Source organism: Lutjanus erythropterus, chromosome 6, assembly GCF_056507025.1.
Source record: "Lutjanus erythropterus isolate fLutEry1 chromosome 6, fLutEry1.hap2, whole genome shotgun sequence".
NCBI lineage: Eukaryota > Metazoa > Chordata > Actinopteri > Lutjaniformes > Lutjanidae > Lutjanus > Lutjanus erythropterus.
In genome coordinates, this window is record NC_139322.1 from 34963721 (window position 1) to 34986114 (window position 22394).

A 22394-nucleotide genomic window follows, 5' to 3' on the forward strand; every position below is an offset into this window, starting at 1 on the left:
TATGTAAAAGCCTATTAACTGTTTTACCAGGGAAAAAGGGCAGAGAGATCAAACAGTTACCATTATACTGCAGGCCACTGACCTGTCATGACTGACTCACGCACGGCCTAAAGAGAGTTCTGAATGAACTCTCATGTTCCAGCTTAAACTGTTTATCTTCACTCATGATAGCTGCTGATAACCCTCTACAGGCCTGTTTGTGTTCACATTAAATAAAAGGATCTGTCAAAAGAAAAGGAGGCAGTTTGTGAATTTCTACACTCTGGGTGATGCAACGTGCTTGCAACACTTGGAATGCGGAGCTCATCTGTAACATGTAAAACATATTCCAGTTTTGGGGGGAATTGCAACATTTAACTGAGACTTGGCTAGAGAAACTCTGGCACAAACACATGGGCGGCACATGAAGAATCACGTCACCACCCTTTAAGATTATAAGACAACAGTGACTTTTAATTAAAAAATAAGTCTTTTGGTGAGACGTGTTAATAATGTTTGTATGGGTGGTGGTGTGTGTGTGTGGGGGGGGGTTGCTGTCTCAGCTGCACTGAAATGTGTCTCACACTAGTTATATCTTTTGACATTTAAAATATTTAAAAGACAGGCTCACATTTTGTCTGTCTTAAAGGGACGGTTCACCCCAAAATCAAAAAATATTTTATTAAAATATAAAAATATATTATTATAATATTATATTATTCCTGCAGTGCTATTTATCCATGTAGATTTTTCTGGTGTGAATTGCTGAGTTTTGAAAATATTGTCCGTAGAGAAGTCTGCCTTCTCTCCAACATAATGGGACTAAATGGTACTCAAAGCACCAAAAAATACAGTTGAAAAATTCAAAAACAGTGTCTCTTCCCAGAAATCATGACCCAGTTACTCAAGATAAGCCACAGACCTTGTGGTGAGCAGTTTCATGTAGGAACTACTTTCTTTTTTGCTGAAAAGAAAGTTGTTCAGTTAGATTCTAAATTAGTCCAGGTATCTCCTATTGCAGTAAGAAAGTAGTACCTACTTGAAACTGCTCACAACAAGGTGAGCAAGGTCAAAGGTCAACTTCACTATGACATAATATTCAGCTCTCTCTCTCTGTACTTGCCTGTAAAAAGCATCTTGTCCCGAGCTAATCTTGAATGCTACTGGACTGATCAGCGTTTTAAGACCGAAAGTATTATGTTTTCAGGTCATCCAATTCTTGTATTCTTGTATAGGAATTCTTGTATATCTCAAGAATGCCTTGAGGGATTTTCTTCAAATTTGGCACAAATGACCACTTGGACCCAAAGATGAGCTCATTAGATTTTGGCGGTCAAAGGTGAAAGATCAAGGTCACTGTGACCTTATGTCCATCACATTCTTGTGAAAGTAATATGTCAAGAGCGCCTTGAGGGAATCTCTCGGTCGCCAGGGGCTACAAATGATCAACACCTGCTTAGTTTAACATCTTGTTTCAGCTCGGGTCAGCATATGTGGGGGTCATGTTAATGTTGGTGGAAAAATTTGCATATCTCAGCTGGTTGCATCTGGTAGTTGTGGTGGCATTGCAGTAGGTGCTTCACCATCTGTCGCCTGGTGGGATCTGCACTTTACTGAGCACACTGTTCTTTTTGCATATATTGCCTCAATTATTTTTTTTCACAATTTATATAACAGACATTTTTATTTCTCATAGCATTTTTTTGTATTCTTATTGATACAGTTTCAGAATGAATTTTCCCTGTTTTTTACTCAATATTTTGGTGAGAAATGACTGACCAAAGTAAATCCTCAGAGGGCCTCCTCTCTTCATGCAGAGAGAAAGGTATTGTTCAGCCAGCTCTCAGTGGGGCCTGAGGAATTACAAGCATGCGGCAGAGACATGCACTTGTGTCCTTTTTTTCTCCAGTATCCCTCCATCCATCTCCTATGTCTGTCAGTCCCACCATCCCTCCTTTTCTACTCTATCTCTGGAATTCCTTGTCTCCCTGGTTTGTCTCTCCAGCTCCTGTCAGCATGGCCAGAGAACGAAGCGTCTGGCTGAAACAAAGGCTCAGACTGTCAGGGGAAGACAGCTTTACGACCTCACCCATAGCAACAGTTAGTGACACTGACACACTATCACACAAACTTTACACAATAGCACCTGATGGGTATACAGCATTTCACTGGAAACTGGTAAAACTTAAGAAACTTTCTGACAGACTCAGTTGAGAAAGCAATCTTGATCAGACTGGCAGCATGATTCATGGTGCTGTCTGTGGCATGTTGCAATTGAATATTTCCAAAAAGGCATGACATTGTGTTGATGAATAGTGGATTGATTTGGAAAGGTTGAGTTCAAACTGTATAATTATATAGAAATGTTCAAAAATGTCCCAGCCAATTACCAAAATATGTTCCTCCCCACATCTCTATTATCACCAAATGAATGGCTGATTAACATAAACTTATGCTGTGATTCAACTGAGATCAAAAACCGTCTGTTTTTATCAAAAGAACACACACGAATTAGACTGAGTAATGTGAATGTAAATAAACAGAAAGCAGGCAAACAGGACTGCTTGGATATGGCATGGGAATAGGAGCCTTTGGCCTATTATGGGCCAAGTCTAAAGAACTGTAGGTCAGAATGTGAATTTCTCAGAGGCTGAAAGAATTTCCCGCACTCGCAGCAGACTTTGGTGTGTGGGAGGATGATGGCAGGAGGCCAGACAGCCATCACTGTCTATGTGTGTGACAGGGGAGGTTATATAATGTTTGAAAATGTATAATACTTCATCAGACATTTTCAGCTTTCTGTCCATTATCAGATTTTAGTCCTTGTAAATGAAAAAGGGAGCTTTTTCTTTTGAGGACTTTATACATGTTAGAACATAGTTTCTGAGAACATGTGAAAACTGGTAACTATGTAGTGCTGAATTGTGGAGTTGACATGTCCGGGCCATGGTCCCCCAGCACTATATAAACCCCACAAACTGACACACGAACAACACTGCCTCATCCTTAACAGTAAGTTACAAGTGTACCTTCAGTGACTCTCTTAGTCCACATTAGCCCAACAGTTCACTTGAGCTCACTTCAGTTCCAAAAACCCGAAAAAATATCATCCTGTCATCATCCTCTGGCTCTTCTGGGACAAACACGTCCACTAAAGCTCCTATACGGAGCGTCCATGTTTCAGGTCACAGTGGTTTGAGACCTAACTCTATATACTCAGCAAATGTTTTAATTAATAATATGTATATCACACATTAAGCTTCTACTACATCTTTAGGGTTGAAGGGGAATCTGTAACATCGGAGGCCTCTGTTGGTTACTTGGATTGTGTCCTACATGGGAACTTACGGAGAACCCTGAACATTTTAGGCAAGACAAATTCCAGAACAAGATACCTAGCCAGGTGGGCTAGTTGCACTAAACAAACTGATAGTAGTGATCTGGTTAAATTACTCTTTCATTGGCATTCTTATTTGTAAGTTGATTGTTGTATTTTGATGTGGTGTGATGTGTGTCTTCTGTCATGGACATTGCTTGGCTGGCTCCGTTTTGTTGTAGTGAGGAGTTCAATGGAACACCAGGGACCATGATGGAAATAAGTTCTGGACTTTATCATGTTATCCCTGCCAGTGTCACATACGCTGGTATTTCTTTTTGTGATTGTATTTGAGTTTTTATCAAATAAACAATACTAAACCAAAAATGAATTAGTTGTAATGGTATCTTCTAATCAGGAGGTGCACGACTGCAGAATGGGTGACTGTGATGTAATCTAATGTAATGACTCTTCAACACAAAGTTAAAAAATAGTCACAGGCATGATTGTGCAGTTTATGCTCATTGTATTTTTGTTAGAAAGTTTTATTTTTCCAGTTTCTAATCAACAACCTTTTCACTGGATTTGCCGTCCTCGCTCTCTGACACCACTTTTCCATCCACCATTGTCACCACCGCTGAGTAACTGTCACCACTTTGGTCTGGAAACAACAGCATCCTCTAGTCTGGAAAAAAGAACAAAAGAGTAAAATCAATATTTGGTTGCTCTTTGTTATGAGTAAAACTAAATTTAGTCCTAGTTTATACAGTGGAATAAGATCATTAGTGTCACTATTTTAGCATCAAATATATTTTGTGTTTTAAACTTGTCTAGTATGGTTGGCAGTTGAAAATTAAGTTATGAATTGACAAATCTCCTCTCCTGTCACTCACCAAAAGTCCCTTCTGTCCAGTTGCCTCCTGTACTCCTTAGTCTCGGCCTCCAGTTTCACCTTGATGTTGAGATGTTAAAATGAAGGTTGTTTGTTATGAGTAAAACTAATTTTAGTTCTAGTTTATACACTTGAATAATTGACCATTAGTTCACTCACTATTTTGGCATCACATGTATTTTATGTCTTAAAGTTATCAAAAATTCACACACTGAAATTCAGCAGTTGAAATGTAAGGGATATAAACTGACTTTTACTTTTAATATCAAAGGTGCTTCATGTTTGCCTGATTTGAATTAAATTTGCAAACACTTCCCTGAAATGAACAAAGCTCTGATATCAGCTCACACTGAAGGGCTCTTTCAGTATATATATATATCTCAACTTTATTTTTACCATCAGTTTTTATAGTTTCAGTCTCAAAGCCACTGCCAACCCGTGTGTCGTGGGTTGCGGTTGAGATCTGGGGCCCACAGCCGCCTACCCCTCCAGTGAAGGCGTAGAATCCCTCCATCGCTCCAGCTATGACACTGCATATGAAAAAGAAAATTGAATACCTGTGTTGTTTAGACATTGTCCCCATGATACCAATTGTGAACCAGTCTATCAAAGGAAAAAGAGAAACGACAGAGTAACTAATACATTACCGCCTCCCCATCCATAAACCGCCAGGCCCTCCGGTGACAGTGACTGTGAGGTTCCTCTCCGAGTGTTCAGCTGAGGGACTGCAAATCAAATATCATCAAAAAACTGATGAACTGTGATGTTTATTTTGGGAACTGCATAGAACTGCAATATTCATCCGGACCTCAATTGCTAAAATAGGTGTGCTGGTTGATCAGAGGAAGAAGCAGTGCGTCCTGGCACAGAGGGGTTTAGCAGCTGAGAGTGAAGGATCTAGAGCCCTATGGTCTTATATATCACTCTGAAAAGCAATATTCCTTCCTGCCACTTTTCCCCTAGCTATATTAAATACCTTTACCTTTTGCTTTCTTGCTTAGACTTTGTCCCTCATAATTCCCCCCAGTGAACCAATCTGTCAAAGGCAATATGACATGCTGACATTTTCATTTTCACAATGCGGTTGCCTTTTGCTATAACTTCACGAGAGAGTGACGAGTGAAATCAGCAAACATGACTAAACATAACCTGAACAAAACATTTATGCATTACCTCCATCCTGTCTCACAGCTGTGTGGCACTCCGGTGACAGTCACAGCATGGACCTTATCCATGTCTTCAGCTGTGGGACCGTGTGTTGATTAGAAGACTGAAGAACTGCAGAGACCTGTGACTCTTAAAAGAAGTGTGCTGGTCGATCAGAGAAAGAAGCAATACGTCCTGACACAGAGGGATTTGGCAGCTTATAGTATTCCTTACTGCCACTCCTCTTCTATCTATATTACATTTCTACCTTTAGCCTTTTTGCTTAGACTTTGTCCCCATATTTCCCACTGTAAGCCAATCTCTAAACCAATCATATGCTTGACTTTAATACAATACCTTGTCCGTGACCATGATTTCTGCCTGAGAAACATCAGGGAGATTTTTATATGTATATGTTTCAAGTCTCAATGCTAAGCTAAGCTAATTGCTGGTTGTAGCTTTATATGTAGCATACTGACAGTCTTGATGTAATGTAATGTCTGTTTTGCTTCTTAAAACAGTAAAAAAAAAAAAAAAAAACAGTCGCAGACATGATGGTACAATTTTTGTTCATTTTTAATTTTTATTACCGTTACAGTTTGTTACAGTTTTTTGTTTTTTCCTTCCACTTTTATTCAAGAACTTTTTAAAACTAGATTTGACGTCCTTGCTCTCTGACACCACTTTTCCATCCACCAGAGTCTGAGTGACTGTCACCACTTTGGTCTGGACCGGCTAAGAATCAAGAGCATCCTCTAGTCTGGAAAAAAACCAAGAGTAAAATCAATACTAGGTTCACATACTTTGTGTCTTAAAGTTATCTGGCATCCACATGCTGAAATACAGAAGCTGAAATGTAAGGAATGAATTAACTTTCCTTATCAATATTGCTCCATGTTCACATGAAAATAATCTGAATCAATTTTGTGAAAACTTCCCTGAGATGAACAAAGCCTTAATACCAGTCTGCTCACACTGTAGAGCACTGAATATTTGGCTTTCAGCAAAAAAAAGTCAACTTCATTTTTAACATCAGTTTAATTATTGTTTTAATCGAACTTTCTGCCTCCTCTCGTCTCACTCACCGGAGGTCCCCGCCGTCCAGCAGCCTCCTGTATTCCATGATCTCTGCCTCCAGTTTCACCTTGATGTTGAGCAGGTTCTCATACTCTCTTGTGTTGTGCTGGATGTCTTTGCGGATGTTAGTGAGCTCCTCCTGCAGCCTCAGGATGATGGCGTTGTACCTCTCCACCTCCATGTTGTAACGCGCCTCGATGTCGTGCAGGTTGGCCTCCAGGGACGCTTTCTGTCAAGAGGTGAAGGAAAAAGCTTGATTCTGATGACAGTTTTTCACTTTGTTGCCAAGAATGAGATGATTTTTTCTGACAAATATGAAGCTACAGCTAGTTAGCTTAGCTTAGCATGTTAAGACAAGAAACTGGGGAAAACAGCAAAATCAGGCCAAAAGCACACCCTGCAAAACCACAACCTGTCATTCTTAAACTTAGCTTTTTGTACGAATTAGCTAAAAAAAAAGGTAAGTGAATGTATTCTAAATTTGGTCATATAGACTTTGTCTGCATAATTCTATACTGTCTGAGGAAAGTGTTGATATTCCCAGGAAAATAACCACTTGCTAGCTATAAATTGTTAGCCTTTGTAGCTCTTAGACGGTGACAGTTTTAGCATCCATGTTGCAGTTGCCTCACGGCAGTTTTCTCACCACTTGAAAGCTTCAAAGTCAAGCATATGGTGTACACAACTTCCTATATCTTAACCAATGTTTCACATAGACATAAATGAGAGTGATTCAGTCTTTCTTGCAAGAAAATAAGCAGACTGTCCACATTGTTAACCTATTCTTTTAGGCAACAAATGGAACCCAAAGAGCATAATATTTTGCGATCGCCTAGTATGAATGTATAATTTGAAGGACAAATGTTCCTACCAAGCTCAGTGCAGACTGCAGGTCAATGTCCAGTGTCTGATGCATTCTCTTGGCTTCAGTCATCTCAGTCGTGGCTTCCTTCAGAGCTGTTGAGCTCTCAGTCACTTGGACCTGCACCTCTGTGATCTGGAGTCAAGATAAAATACATGTAGTACATAGAAAAAGTACTCAACAAACACAGCAAGTCAACTGAAAATGTGACAATGCAAACAATGACAAATTACCTGAGATTCAACCCAAGCTTTGGCATCTTCCTGGTTCTTCAGTGCTATCTTCTCATATTGAGCCCTTATCTCCTCTATGATCCTGGTCAGGTCCTGTCCCTTAGGAGAGTCAACATCCACATGGACACCAGCCTGCATAATCTGGGCATGCAATTCAGCAACATCCTGTTGCAGGGGAAGAAGTCACGGAGTGATTTCCTGAACAAGGTTAGTGTGCTTATCTTGTGCACAGAAGTATTCAGTCCTGTTTACATAGTCACATGGCAGTCAATGAATTGTCATGAAAATGCTAAATTAAAATCATGCACCTGGACATTTTTTTCATGACATCAGCACAACTTTCAAACTAATATATTAACGACCCTCATTCTCATGCCATGGTCAAGGAGGCAATAATGTATATGGACTTTATTGCTTTCTCACTCTTTATACTATGTTCATCCTCATTACTCTAAAAGTCTGTTTTACTGCCACAAAAAATATTGTAGATTTGCAAAGTTGTATGCCTCTAAAAACCAGACAAGTCCTGACCATTGTTCCTCACCGTCTCATGGTTCTTCCTCAGGCTGATCAGCTCTTCGTTCAGAGACTCAATGTCGTTCTCCAGATGCAGGCTAGTAAAGTTGGTGTCATCCAGGCGCTTCTTCAAGCTCGCCACATCAGCCTCCACCACCTGACGCATGGACAACTCGTACTCCACCCTGATGAAATATTCTGTATATCAGATATGTTCACGCTGGATGGAGAGCCTGTTTCATTTTGTGTACAAAGATGAGCACTCACTTGACTCTGAAGTCATCTGAAGCCAGACGTGCATTGTCAGCATCGACAGCAAGATGTGCATTGCCCTTGATTGTGTCCAGTATCTGAAAGAAATGAAATAGTTAATACGAGTTTCACTGTGAGGAATACAGACTATATACACAGTTGCACTTAGTGTTTTTAATTCTCTATCATTTTTGATGGACTGCATAATGTAATTTTAAAGTTGATAAATTGTTCACCCTTTGATAACATGCTATAATCATAAAACCACAAAGCAGGTTATCTTTTAGATACTTTCTCCCATAGCTCAACATGGAGATAAAGGTAAGAGTCCAGGTGATAAATGTTATGAAATCGGTCAGAGAAATATGTGAACACTTTGGAGTGCAAGTGGCTTGATAAAAAAAGTGAAAGTGACTCATCCTGGAATGACTTTTGCTGTGTAAAACATATGCTATAAACAAATCTTTTGCCCTCAGTTGACTAAACAGAAGACACCTCAGTAACCATTAAGACTGACCGATAGATTCATAGACTCACCTTGGCCCTCAGCTCTGCAATGATTGCCTCGTATTTGCTGTAGTCCCTCCCCTCCATGGGGCCTCTTTTCTCGATGGCTTCTATGATCTTGATCTCCAGTTCGCTGTTGGCCTTCTCCAGTTTCCTCACCGTCTCCAGGTAGCTAGCCAGGCGGTCGTTCAGGTGCTGCATGGTCATCTTCTCGTTAGTGATGGCCAGGGTTCCACAGGTTGATCCTTGGGATTGGTAGTCATACCCACCCCCGAAACCGCTGCCAACACGTGTGCCATAGGAGGTGGTCGAGATCTTGGACCCATAGCTGCCCTCCACTTCAGGGACAGTGAAAGCGTAGCCCCTTTCCATCAGTTCAGCTGTGGGACTGCATATCAAATAGAAAAGTGAAGACCTGCAGAAGTTAGACTTTGTGCCCATAATGCTATTTATGAACCAATCTATTAAAGGGAAAAGGGTATACTGATAGTGTGGTTGAATGTTGCTGTAACTTCTGGGGAAAAATGGGATATATCAGAGAAACTTTAATACATTACCGCCTCCTTATCCCATAGCCGCCTGCCCCTCCAGTGGAAGAGACAGAGTGGACCTTGTCTTCAGCTGTGGGACTGCAAATCAAATAGAAGGCTGAAGAACTGTGGTGGTTATTTGTGAATCATGTAGAACTGCAATATTAATCTGGACCTCCATTGCGAAACGAAGTGTGCTGATTGATCGAAGGAAGAGGCAGTGTGTCCTGGCAGAGAGGGGTGTAGCAGCTGAGAGTTGAGGATGGAGTAGAGTCTTACAATCTTATATATCACTCTGAAAGGCAATATTCCTTCCAGCCACTCTTCTCCTATTACATATCTATCTTTTGCCTTCTTGCTTAGACTTTGTACCCATTATTCCCCAAGTGAACCAAGCTGTCAAAGGCAAAACAGTATGCTGACATTTTCATTTTGATCGTGTAGTTGCCTTTTGATATAACTTCCAAGGATATGTCAGAGTGACAAAGGAAGTCAACAAATCTGACTAAACATAACATAAATAAAACTTTGATACATTACCGCCTCCTTATCCCATAGCCGCCTGCCCCTCCAATGGCAGAGACAGAGTGGACCTTATCCATGTCTTAAGCTGTTGGACTGTGTGTCGATCAGAAAACTAAAGAACCACAGAGACAAACTGTGAACTGCATAGAACTGTGACTCTTAAAAGAAGTGTGCAGATTGACCAGAGAAATAAGCAAAACGTCCTGACACGGAGGGATTTGGCAGCTGAGAGTGGAGGACAGAGTCCTATAGTGTCTTATATATCACTCTAAAGGGTAATATTTCTTCCTGCCACTCCTCTCCTATCAATATTATATTTTTTACCTTTAGCCTTCCTGCTTAGACTTTGTCCCCTTGCCCACTATGAACCAGTCTGTTGAAGGGTATGCTGAAATCGATAGTGTTTCTATAACTTCTGGGAAAACGCGGTACACGTCAGAAAATTACAAAGAACGTCGGTGAATGTAACAAAATGTAAACTTGAATACATTACCTTGTCTGTGAACATGATTTCTGCAAATGTCAGACTTTCATTGTTAATGAACAAAGAACAAAGAAGACAACAACTCCCATGATCCCACTCTACTTCACAATGTAAAAAAACATCTTTTGTTATTCTTTTGACGCACATGTAGGGGATCAATAAAGTCTTACTGATATAATAATAATCATAATTAATTATTATTATTTGATTATATTTTATGTCAATACAAGAGTAAAAAAGCACAAAAGAGAAATTATAATTTAATGTAGAAGTATAAAGTAGTATATAATGGAAAGTACTTGAATAAAAGACAATACAATACAACTTGATGTTTTTACACTTTGACTTTTGTATGAATACACAATGGGATACAGCATATCAATCAGTGAGCTCTGGAGGTGCCAGTGGGCCTTTGCTCAGAGCCAGCTTAGCTGTTTCCCCTTTTCCAGCCTCAATGCTAAGCTAAGCTAACTGCTGGCTGTAGCTTTATATGTAGCATACTGACAGTCTTCTTACCTAACTCTCCACAAAGGAGCAAATAAGCATGTGTCCCAAAAGGACTGGAATTATTCCTTTCAGGGAATTATGAATAGAAATAATATAGTGTATGTCTTATAATCAGCAGATGCACTGAATAATGGATAATTATGATGTAACTAATATAATGATTGTTTTGCTCCTTACAACAAAGTTAAAAAACAGTCACAGAGATGATGGTGCAATTTTTGTTCCTTTTTATTTTTGTTACAAATGTTTGTTTTTTTCTTTCCACTTTTATTCAACAACTTTTTAACCAGATTTGATGTCCTTGCTCTCTGACACCACTTTTCCATCCACCAGAGTCTGAGTGACTGTCCCCACTTTGGTCTGGACCGGCTAAGAATCAAGAGCATCCTCTAGTCTGGAAAAAAGCGAGAAAGACAAAAATCAATACTAGGTTCACATATTTTGTGTCTTAAAGTTATCTGGCATCCACATGCTGAAATACAGCAGTGGATGCCAGATAATGTAGGGAATGAATTTACTTTTACTTTCCTTATCGATATGTGTTCAAATGAAAATAATCTGAATCAAATCTATGAAAACTTCCCTGAGATGAACAAAGCCTTAATACCAGTCTGCTCACACTGTAGAGCAGTGAATATTTGGCTTTCAGCAAAAAAAGTCAACTTAATTTTTTAACATCAGTTTTATTATTGTTTTAATCAAACTTTCTGCCTCCTCTCGCCTCACTCACCGGAGGTCCCCGCCATCCAGCAGCCTCCTGTATTCCATGATCTCAGCCTCCAGTTTCACCTTGATGTTGAGCAGGTTCTCATACTCTCTTGAGTTGTGCTGGATGTCGTTGCGGATGTTAGTGAGCTCCTCCTGCAGCCTCAGGATGATGGCGTTGTACTTCTCCACCTCCATGTTGTAACGCGCCTCGATGTCACGTAGGGTGGCCTCCAGGGACGCTTTCTGTCAAGAGGTGAAGAAAAGGCTTGATTGAAGGATGCAGTAGAGAAACAGATTTTTTTTTTTATATTGCCAGCAGCCTCTTGTGTTTTCATTAGGTCTTTGCATTTCCTGCATTAAATTACCTGCTACCTTACTAAACTGTTAGCCTTTCTGGCCTCTTGACACTGAGAGTTTTAGCATCCTTTTAGCAGTTGCCTCACACTGGTGCTGTCACCACTTAACAATTTGAACATCAAGTATATCATGCATATGAGTTCGGTTTTAGAGAGGCCTTTTATTGTGACCAGCCCAGGGCACACCTGTGCAATAATAATGCTGTTTAATCATATATTCCACACCTGTCAGGAGGATGGATTATTTTGGCAAATGATATTTGAATGTTCCCATTAAGTTAAAATCACTCATTCATTGCACTGCATGCATTCATTGAACTTGTTACATGTATTCACTAACTTGGGTGAAACTGGATCATATTAAATCAAAAAAAGTTTTGATGTTCTCCGATGTCAGCTTCAACTGCGATTTAATTAGTTTACTGATGGACAGAAAGCTTTAGCTATTGTTGCTTAAGTCACTAATGGCTAAATTCCACCAGGCACAGCTGTGTTGAGTTATGGCTGCGCCGCGGCTGCTCTCCACTTCCTTATGCTTTAAATATGCATCAGTCTTTTTCTTCAGGTGAAGGGCTTATTGCATCATCAAACAGTCTTAGTTAAAAATCAAAACTGCAAGGCTCCTTCAAAAACACACCATGGCACACAATAAAGTTTGTATAAAGTTAAAATGCCTTTATTTTACATGGCAAACAAAAACAACAAAAAGAGTTAAAAAAAAAAATGTATGTAAAACACATACTGACCAGTCCTGTGTTGGTCGATATGCCTTGGTCATTTTGTATTTTTGATTTTTTACTAAGACTGTTTGACCCATGCAATGAGCTCTTCACCTTAAGAATAAGTGCAAAATACCTGAGGTATCCAAAGAGCACCTGCTTACATTTTATTGTCTTCATGCATCAGTCTTTTTTTGATGGATGCCGCATGAATTAGCACAGAGCAGATCGAGTGGGCAGGAAGTCAGACACAGAAAAAGTAGAGAGCATCCAGTCAGTTTTCAAATTAAAAGCCCCCATGCAGACTTGTGATCATAAAGACGGACAGAAAATAAACTTTTATTTAACCACATACCCTGCTTATAGTAGAAGCACAAAGAGCAAGGAAGAGGACCGAAATCAACAAAATCTGAGCACGTCAACATCATCAAGCGGGCTGAAATGCTGCTGAACCACTGCAAGTGGGGTTACAGATGTTTCAAGGCCAGGTAAAAACTGTGGTGAAGATGTGCTGTGCCCAGTGGAATCAACTGGTAATTGCAACTTTCAGCTGTTAGCAGAGCAACACAATCATGCTCAGCAGCCTCCAAGAACACTACTGGGATGAGGACAGCCTGACAGGAAGTACCACAGTTGTTTACACAGTTTGCTGATAGAAAGATAGCTTTACTTGTTGCTAAAGTAAATACGCTAAGAATAATTACCAGTAGCCATGAATCAGCCCCGGGATGCTGGACGCCAAAACCAGCAAGAAAACCATCTTGGTATTGTAGCCTATTCCCTCTCGGAGACCAGAGGCTGGTTTGGTTTCAGCCTGGCTGCATTTAATGTGAGCTGTGAGTCAACTAAGAACGCTCTCTCCCTAGATCCATGGACCGCTTTTAGCTGCATGCCATTTCGTGGAAACTTTAACAAATTTGTGAGCAAAATTTGCGAAAAATAAAACTTTTGCTTTCATATAATAAGTCTGAAATCTTCCATCTCAACTCATGAATGATGTTTATATTTTTGTTGAGTGGTTGCAGGTCAAAAGTAGGACAGAAACCAGCACAAATGTTCGTACCAGGCTCAGTGCAGACTGCAGGTCAATGTCCAGTGTCTGATACCTCCTCTTGGTTTCAGTCATCTCAGTCGTGGCTTCCTTCAGAGCTGTTGAGCTCTCAGTCACTTGGACCTGCACCTCTGTGATCTGGAGTCAAGAAAAAATACTTACATTACACAGAAACAGTGCTCAACAAGCACAGTTAGTGAATTTATAGTGTGAATATGCACTAAGACCTGAGATTCATGCCATGCTTTGAGCTCCTCCTGGTTCTTCAGTGCTATCTTCTCATATTGAGCCCTCATCTCCTCCATGATCCTGGTCAGGTCCTGTCCTTTAGGAGAGTCAACATCCACATGGACACCAGCCTGCGTGATCTGGGCACGCAGTTCAGCAACATCCTGTTGTGGCAGAAATAGTCGGGAACAAAGTAACAGGGGTCATCCTGTGCAAAGAGGTTGAGGAACAAACAGATTGTCATAATGGTGTGTAGTCTTTTCTCTTTGAGTTACTATCCCATCATTCAGTGGGTTCAGGCCAAAGGGCAACACGGTCTCACAGCAGTTTATGAAACAGTCACGAAACTTTCAATGTAATGTATTATCCACTGTTGGTATCATTCTGCAGTCAGTTTCGCAATTATAAACATGTAGCATCCAGTCACACTTTCAAATTAAAAGTCTTGGGTAGGTCTGCGCTCCCAAACTACTTGGTTAGCTTTGGGAAAACTTAATGGTTTTCAGGTATCTGTACTTGAGTATTTATTTTTTTAACAACTTTTAACTTTTACTCCCTACAGTTTTACACAAAAAATGTTCCACACCTTACATTTTCAAAACAGGCTTCTTACTTAAAACTTTAATACATTTGAAGGGAACTGTCAGTTTCTTTTATTTTGCATCATTGTGTGCAGCCTTCTCAACATCAAGACTGATTTCAACCTAAATGGATAGGACAGTAACACATAAAAAGGACAATTCTGTAGTTTATCCTTCAGTGCATACCACACACGAGCAGGACAAACCCAAAAGACATGTGACATAATGAGACGTAACAAGACAGAAACAGCATAAAGGATGTAGTCAGATGTAACAAGATGAAAAGAATGTAACAAGACAAAAACAATATAATGAGACATAACAAGACATATTCATAGAAAAGGTTGCTTTTCTACGAATAAAATGACCTTGATGACTGAGAATCTTCAGACATAACGAGATGTAACAAGATGAAAACAACACAAATATGTAACAAGTTAAAAATGTTGAAAATGACATAACAAGACATAACATGAAATATGAATAAAAAATACTAAAATAAAGAAGTTGAATCAGTACTTCTACTTTTACCAATGTCTTTTTTTGACACAAACATCTGTACTTCTACTCAAGAAAACAATGTGTGTACTTTTGCCACCTCTGACAGACTCATACTACAGTTGTCAATTTTCTTTTTAAGTTGTGCTCATGTCCGTATTCACATATCTGTATTCACATATATGTTATGTGAAGGCAGCCTCCTGTGGAACATTAATTCCCAACCAGTGTTCCTCACCGTCTCATGGTTCTTCCTCAGGCTGATCAACTCTTCCTTCAGAGACTCAACGTCGCTCTCCAGGTGCATGCGAGTAACATTGGTGTCATCCAGAAGCCTCCTCAGTCTGGCGACATCGGCCTCCACCGTTCGACGCAAGGACAACTCATACTCCATCCTGATGAAACATTCTGTATATCAGATATGTTCAAGGTAGATAAAGTCTGTTTCATTTTGTGTACAAAGCTGAACACTCACTTGACTCTGAAGTCATCTGAAGCCAGACATGCGTTGTCAAGAGCAATAGCAAGATGTGCGTTGTCCTTGATTGAGTCCAGTATCTGAAAGAAAGGAAGAAGTTTATGTCATTTTCATTATGAGGTATACAGACTGTTTAGTGACACACTACAAACTGAAATTTGATAAATTGTTCAGGTCAAAAGACGCACCTATGCTAATATGGTACCGGTAATAAATGTTGTGAAATCAGTCAGAGAAATACTTGAACACTTTGAGAGCAAGAGGCACAAGAGTAAAAAATGAAAGTAGTTCATTCAGAATGTCTTTTGCCCCAACATTATGTGACTTTTACAAGGTAAGTAAAGTTGACGGAGGCTTGAGATCTTGGTCAATGACGGATTCTTTAAAAAAGCTACAATTTAACAGATAGTTTTGATCCGTTTGTCATAGCAGAGCTACCTCATGATATTAAAAAGATATTTTGTGCAGTAGCATGTAAGTGTATAACATATTTAGTTGCAATCATGCTACAGTATGACCATTTCTTTGCAGTAAAACCATAACTCTTAAGAAGACAGATTGATCACTCTGCAATCTTCTCTGTACACTTATTTTTGCAGTTTTGTCATTATGTTGTAAAATATATGCCATAAATAACATTTTTTGCCCTCACCTTGGCCCTCAGCTCCGTGATGACGGCCTCATACTTGCTGTAGTCCCTCCCCTCCATGGGGCCTCTCTTCTCGATGGCCTCTATGATCTTGATCTCCAGCTCGCTGTTGGCCTTCTCCAGCTTCCTCACCGTCTCCAGGTAGCTAGCCAGGCGGTCGTTCAGGTGCTGCATGGTTATCTTCTCATTAGAGATGGCCAGGGTTCCAGATGATGACCCCGAGGATTGGTAGTTATACCCACCCCTGAAACCACTGCCAATCCGTGTGCCAGAGGTGGCAGTTGAGATCCTGGTCCCTTGGCCGCCTGCCCCTCCAGCAACAGTAAATGCATAAAACCTCTCCATTTCTTCAGGTTTGTGAATATGTGCTGAAGTTGCGCTGACTGAATAATGTGCAGACCTGTTGACTGCAGTCATGCCTCTATTACCAGTATAGGTCTGGCTTTTACTGTTGAACGGCATTGCTTAAAAAAGTGTGCTGATCAATCAGGGGAAAAGGCAGTGCGTCCTGGCACAGAGGAGTTTGGCAGCAGAGAGTGGAGGACAGAGTGGAGTTATAGGGTCTTATACCACTCTGAAAGGCAATATTCCTTCCTGCCACTCCTCTCTTATCTATGTTTACGATTTACCTTCTTGCTTAGACTTTGTCCCGTAATTGGCCACTGTGAACCAATCTGTCAAGCTTAAAAGGTATGCCGACATTTTCATATTGACAGCATGGTTGCATGGTGCTATAACCTCTGGAGAAACATGGGATACACATCCGAGAGTAACAAAGGAGGACGGTGAGCCTGACTAAACTTAGCGTGAATAAAACCTCAATACATTACCTTGAACGTGACCATGATTTCTGCTAGAATTGTGTCAGATAGATGAAGACGGGCAGGACACCAACTCCCATGATCCAACACTACTTCTCTATGTCACAAGAGTACGTCTTTTGTCATGGATTTGATTTGATGCCCCTAGTGGTAGAAATTATACACTGTGCATTTAATTAAAGGTAAAAAAAACAGGCTGGCTGTAGTTTCAGTCTGGTATCAGTCTTCTCATCTAATATTGACAGACACAAATGTCCTAAAATGTTCAATTATTCCTTTAAGAAAATTATGGATTTATGAATATGAAATTATGTCATATATTCAGCAGACACACGACTGCATAATGGATAACTGTGTTGTAATGTAATAATTGTTTTGCTTCTTAAGACAAAGCTAAAAAAACAGTCACAAGCACAATGGTACAATTTATGTTCATTTTATTTTTGTTACAAAGCTTTTTTTCCCTCTCAGTTTTTAATCAACAACGTTCTCACTGGATTTGATGTCTTTGCTCTCTGACACCACTTTTCCACCCACCAGAGTCCGAGTGACTGTCACCACTTCGACCGTCTTTGAATCAACGGCATCCTCTAGTCTGGAAAAAAGAACAAAAGAGTAAAATCAATATTTGGTTTGTTATGAGTAAAACTAAATTTAGTCCTACTTTATACAGTGGAATAAGATGATAACTGTCCCTGTTTTGTGACTTAAATTTATCTAGTATGGTCAGCAGTTGAAAAATTAATATATGAATTGACTTTTACTTTCCATATCAATGTTGCTTCATGTTTGCATGAAGCTAATTTGAATCAAATTTCCATAAGCTTTCCTGAGATGAACAAAGCTCACACTGCAACTTCATTTTTAACATCAGTTTTAACATTATTATTTATTATCCTCTCGTCTCACTCACCGGAGGTCCCCGCCGTCCAGCAGCCTTCTGTATTCCATGATCTCAGCCTCCAGTTTCACCTTGATGTTGAGCAGGTTCTCATACTCTCTTGAGTTGTGCTGGATGTCGTTGCGGATGTTAGTGAGCTCCTCCTGCAGCCTCAGGATGATGGCGTTGTACTTCTCCACCTCCATGCTGTAACGCGCCTCGATGTCACGTAGGGTGGCCTCCAGGGACGCTTTCTGTCAAGAGGTAAAGAAAAAGCTTGATTGTATGGTTGATTGATACAGCAGAGAAACAGAATTACAGCTTTCTTGCAGAGAAGTAAATGAAAAAATGGATATCAGGCATGTCTGTATGATGAATATAAAGCTACAGCTCGCAGCTGGTTAGCATAGCTTAGCACAAAATTAGGGGAAACAGCAAACAAAATCTGCCTACCAGAGCTTTTGAAGCTCATACATAACACCCTGTCAAACCACAAAAATCTATTTTTTGTACAGATTAAACACACAACATGTAATACATTTACCAAGCCAAACTAAGCTTACTGTCTGCTGGCTATAGTGTCACATGCTGCATTCAATAGTGTTGTGTTTACCGTGTTCATATACAACCCCACTCTTGTGATATTCACCACATTTGTTTGTTTGTTTTTGCTAACTTTTTCAGAATGGTGCATGAATTTCATTTTTCAGTGGATGGTAAGTAGATATATAGTACTTTTAGTTGTATAGAGTTGTTCGTACCAGGCTCAGTGCAGACTGGAGGTCAATGTCCAGCGCCTGATACCTCCTCCTGATTTCAGTCAACACACTCGTGGCTTCCTTCAGAGCTGTTGAGCTCTCAGTCACTTGGACCTGCACCTCTGTGATCTGGAAACAAGATAAAATACATGTAGTACACAGAAAAGGTGCTCAACAAACACAGCTAGGCAATTTATAATGTGACTAAGCATTGATGAATTACCTGAGATTCAGCCCAAGCTTTGACATCTTCCTGGTTCTTCAGTGCTATCTTCTCATATTGAGCCCTCATCTCCTCCATGATCCTGGCCAGGTCCTGTCCCTTAGGAGCATCAACATCCACATGGACGCCAGCCTGGGTGATCTGGGCACGCAGTTCAGCAACATCCTGTTGGGGGGAAATAGTCAGGGAGTGATTTCCTGAACAAGGTGAGTGGGGTTATCCTGTGCAAAGAGGTTAAGGAACATACAGATGGCCATAATGGCGAGCACATTCTTAGGTTTTTCTCTTTGAATTAATTCCCCATTGTTTAGTTGAATTAGGCCAAAGGGAGTATTCTTCTACGAGTAATTCCCAACCAGTGTTCCTCACCGCCTCATGGTTCTTCCTCAGGCTGATCAACTCTTCCTTCAGAGACTCAATGTCACCCTCCAGGTGCATGCGAATAACATTGGTGTCATCCAGAAGCTTCCTCAGTCTGGCGACATCAGCCTCCACCGTCTGACGCATGGACAACTCGTACTCCATCCTGATGAAACATTCTGTATATTAGATATGTTCAGTCTGGACAGAAAAACTGTGTCATTTTGTACACAAAGCTGAACACTCACTTGACTCTGAAGTCATCTGAAGCCAGACGTGCATTGTCAACAGCGACAGCAAGATGTGCATTGCCCTTGATCATGTCCAATATCTAAAAGAAATGAAATATTTTTGGTGATTTTCATTGTGTGAAATACAAACAAACAGTGTTTTGTGTTCTCCCAAAGTCACTTTTGATGGCCTGCAAACTGCACTTTGATAAACTGTGCAGAAAAAAAGGATACGCCTTGATAACAGGCTGTAAGTCATAAAAGAACAAAGCAGGTTATCTATTTGATATTGTGTGTAATAGCTTGACATGGAGATTAAGATAAGAGTCTACGGGTGTAAATGTTGTAAAATCAGTCAGAGAGGTACATGAACACTTCAGAGTGCAGGATGCATGATAATATAAAGTTAAAATGATTCATCCTGGATTGTCTTTTGAGATCTGTTTCATCAGTCTGGCATAGCATAGCTACCTCATCCAGCACTCCAGCACTTGGAAAACTATTTTGTGCACCAACATGAAAATGCATGACATATTTAGTGACATTCATGCTGTGTTTTTTTTATTTGAAGACACTGCAGTGTCGGTCAAACCAACACTGAAAGAGATCCAGATTGCTCACTGTGCAATCTTTATACACCTTTTTTGCAGTTTATATAATAGTAACTTAACCTTGTATTTGCAAATACAAGGTAGTTTCTTGAATGGCCTACGTCCCTTACTTGCCTTACCTGAAACCATACTCCCCCCCCCCCCCCCCATTCTTCACAGTAGTAAGAACACAATGTCACCACCCCAGTATGAAGGGCTGCCCTAAAGTATGGACTGGATTCGTTGGTGGACCATTTTTTGCCAAAGGCAGACCGACGGATAAGCCAAAATCTCAAGGCACTCTTGTGTTCATATCCATGCAAAATAGCCTCTTTAAGCAGCCAAACTGACAGAGGCAACCGATCAGAGACCGAGTTCATGGGAAAAAAGGCATCAGCCAATCAGGGCCCATGATGTGTCACGACCATCTGGCAACTGTGCAAATGGCAAAAACTGTGATTTACTTTTATTAAAGATTTTTAAAGGAATTTTTAGGGTACAGAATTTGCTTTTATACTGGTAAATGAGAAAGTACAAAGTTTTAATGTAGTAATTCTTTCCTAACTTTTTTCATAACAAAATCTCAAGACACACTTGAACTTGCCTCACAGCACAGCCTTCACACACCGTTTGGAAATCACTGGTCCAGACTTAATAAGTTCAATTATCATTAAGATAGACTGATTAATTTATAGACTCACCTTGGCCCTCAAGTTCGCGATGATGGCCTCGTACTTGCTGTAGTCCCTCCCTTCCAAGGGACCTCTCTTCTCGATGGCCTCTATGATCTTGATCTCCAGCTCGCTGTTGGCCTTCTCCAGTTTCCTCACCGTCTCCAGGTAGCTAGCCAGGCGGTCATTCAGGTGCTGCATGGTCATCTTCTCGTTAGTGATGGCCAGGGTTCCAGAGGTTGATCCTTGGGATTGGTAGTCATACCCACCCCCGAAACCGCTGCCAACCCGTGTGCCGTAGGTGGCGGTTGAGATCCTGGTCCCTTGGCCGCCAGCCCCTCCACTGACGCTGAAGGCATAGCCCTTCTCCATGTGAGGTCTGTGAATGCCTGTGTGAAAACCAACACCATGAGAACTCTGGCGCATAATCCGGGCCTCCATTGCTGAAAGAAGTGCGCTGATCAGAGGAAGAAGCAGTGCGTCCTGGCACAGAGGGGTTTGGCAGCTGAGAGTGAATGACAGAGGGGAGTCCTAGGGTCTTATATAGCACTCCAAAAGGCAATATTCCTTCCTGCCACTCCTCTCCTATCTATATTACATTTTTACCTTTTGCCTTCTTGTGTAGACTTTGTCCTCGTTACACCCATTGTGACCTGATCTGTCAAAGGCAAAAAGGTATGCTGATATTTTTAATAGTCTGTAGTAAATGAGCTGTAACTATGGTAACATATCAACAGCGGCTGAACCACAGTGTTGCACTGACTTTCACCGGACTGAACATTTTTTTTTAGGTTTTATGTACATACGTACAGTGTGCTGATGCTGTAAGTACTCACCAGAACACCAAATGTCTGAGCTGAAAATAGTCCCCAACAAATGCACTTTATATTCACGTTTAAGTAAAGTTTGCAAAAGTATTAAGTGGCGATTTGTTTTAAAATTGAAAGTGCATAAAAGTGACCCAACCAACAGGCTTGGCACTGAGAGCTACAGACAGGTTAGGGAAGTCATAAAGTATTGAGTGACAACCTATTTTTTTCCCATGGAATTTGTTGACAATAAGGAAAATATAGAATTACACCAGCTTTATCCTGTAACTGGATGTTCAGACCAAAAATGCAAGGGGTTCTGCTGGCACGGGTTTGTTGTTTCAGGCACCCGTGAGGCCATGAACCACAATCCAGGAAGAGTAACACAACTAACAATGCGACCTATCAATGCCAAAACACTGCACAGTGCTTTGTTATATTAAGAGGAGGGATTTTACAACTCTGGAAAGTTATTATGACATCAGTCATTTTATCCTTTATCTCTACCACTGCAAGGTAAGCACTGGAATTACTCCAGTCTACACAGTGATCCTGCATTGGTACACCCAGTCATCTTATTAAAACGAATGAGGGGGATGCATGTTTTTCCCCATGGGCTGTTAATATTAGTAGTGGTAAAGTTGCCTATATATGTTAAGTCCTTTCAACATTTAATCGCTATCCACTATAGAAACTGTAGGTATCAACAATGGTGTGGAATTGTAACTAGTATGAATGTCATTTTTGATATCTTGAATTACATTTCAAATGTCTGACATACAACTGTAACAAGTGAAAGCTATTTTAAGCAGTAGCTGTTATATTGTAGATATCCCTTTTATATCTTGTCAGAGTTTAATTTTAAATATCAAAAAAGGAATTTCCATTAAACAAAATGTCCTTGTAGATCTCTTCAGCGTACACAAGTGAATTAATATGCTAATTATGTCAACATATC

General features: G+C 40.4%; 2 protein-coding genes, 1 long non-coding RNA gene and 1 pseudogene across 5 annotated transcripts; all 4 read right to left on the reverse strand.

Annotated features, from left to right (window-relative positions):
• Positions 1 to 3828: 3828 nt before the first annotated feature.
• LOC146325645 (uncharacterized) lies at positions 3829 to 4855 on the reverse strand. The gene is made up of 3 exons (XR_014770726.1): positions 4584 to 4855; positions 4189 to 4247; positions 3829 to 3980 (listed from the first exon to the last, which is right to left on the reverse strand). It is a non-coding gene; the product is annotated as an uncharacterized LOC146325645 (long non-coding RNA).
• A 1041-nt stretch (positions 4856 to 5896) lies between these two features.
• On the reverse strand, positions 5897 to 10363 carry LOC146325646 (keratin, type I cytoskeletal 18-like; annotated as a pseudogene). Its single transcript, XR_014770725.1, has 9 exons — positions 9851 to 10363; positions 9338 to 9409; positions 8811 to 9168; positions 8289 to 8371; positions 8050 to 8206; positions 7506 to 7670; positions 7282 to 7407; positions 6419 to 6639; positions 5897 to 6093 (listed from the first exon to the last, which is right to left on the reverse strand). The product of XR_014770725.1 is annotated as a keratin, type I cytoskeletal 18-like (transcript).
• Positions 10364 to 11552: 1189 nt separating this feature from the next.
• Positions 11553 to 16580, reverse strand: LOC146325647 (keratin, type I cytoskeletal 18-like). Its single transcript, XM_084721776.1, has 6 exons — positions 16098 to 16580; positions 15443 to 15525; positions 15206 to 15362; positions 13888 to 14052; positions 13673 to 13798; positions 11553 to 11777 (listed from the first exon to the last, which is right to left on the reverse strand). The coding sequence occupies exons 1-6, from the start codon at positions 16554 to 16556 to the stop codon at positions 11553 to 11555; spliced, it is 1215 nt and encodes a 404-aa protein (XP_084577902.1). The 5' UTR covers positions 16557 to 16580.
• Positions 16581 to 17335: 755 nt separating this feature from the next.
• On the reverse strand, positions 17336 to 21149 carry LOC146325648 (keratin, type I cytoskeletal 18-like). Of its 2 annotated transcripts, XM_084721778.1 has the most exons (7): positions 20658 to 21149; positions 19385 to 19467; positions 19146 to 19302; positions 18777 to 18941; positions 18557 to 18682; positions 17829 to 18049; positions 17336 to 17510 (listed from the first exon to the last, which is right to left on the reverse strand). In XM_084721778.1, exons 1-7 carry the CDS (start codon positions 21066 to 21068, stop codon positions 17390 to 17392), a joined length of 1284 nt encoding a protein of 427 aa, XP_084577904.1. In that variant the 5' UTR covers positions 21069 to 21149; the 3' UTR covers positions 17336 to 17389. The 2 variants fall into 2 exon arrangements, with proteins under 2 accessions (XP_084577904.1, XP_084577905.1); XM_084721779.1 differs by lacking the exon at positions 17336 to 17510 and having other exon boundaries at positions 17825 to 18049.
• Between the last annotated feature and the right edge of the window lie 1245 nt (positions 21150 to 22394).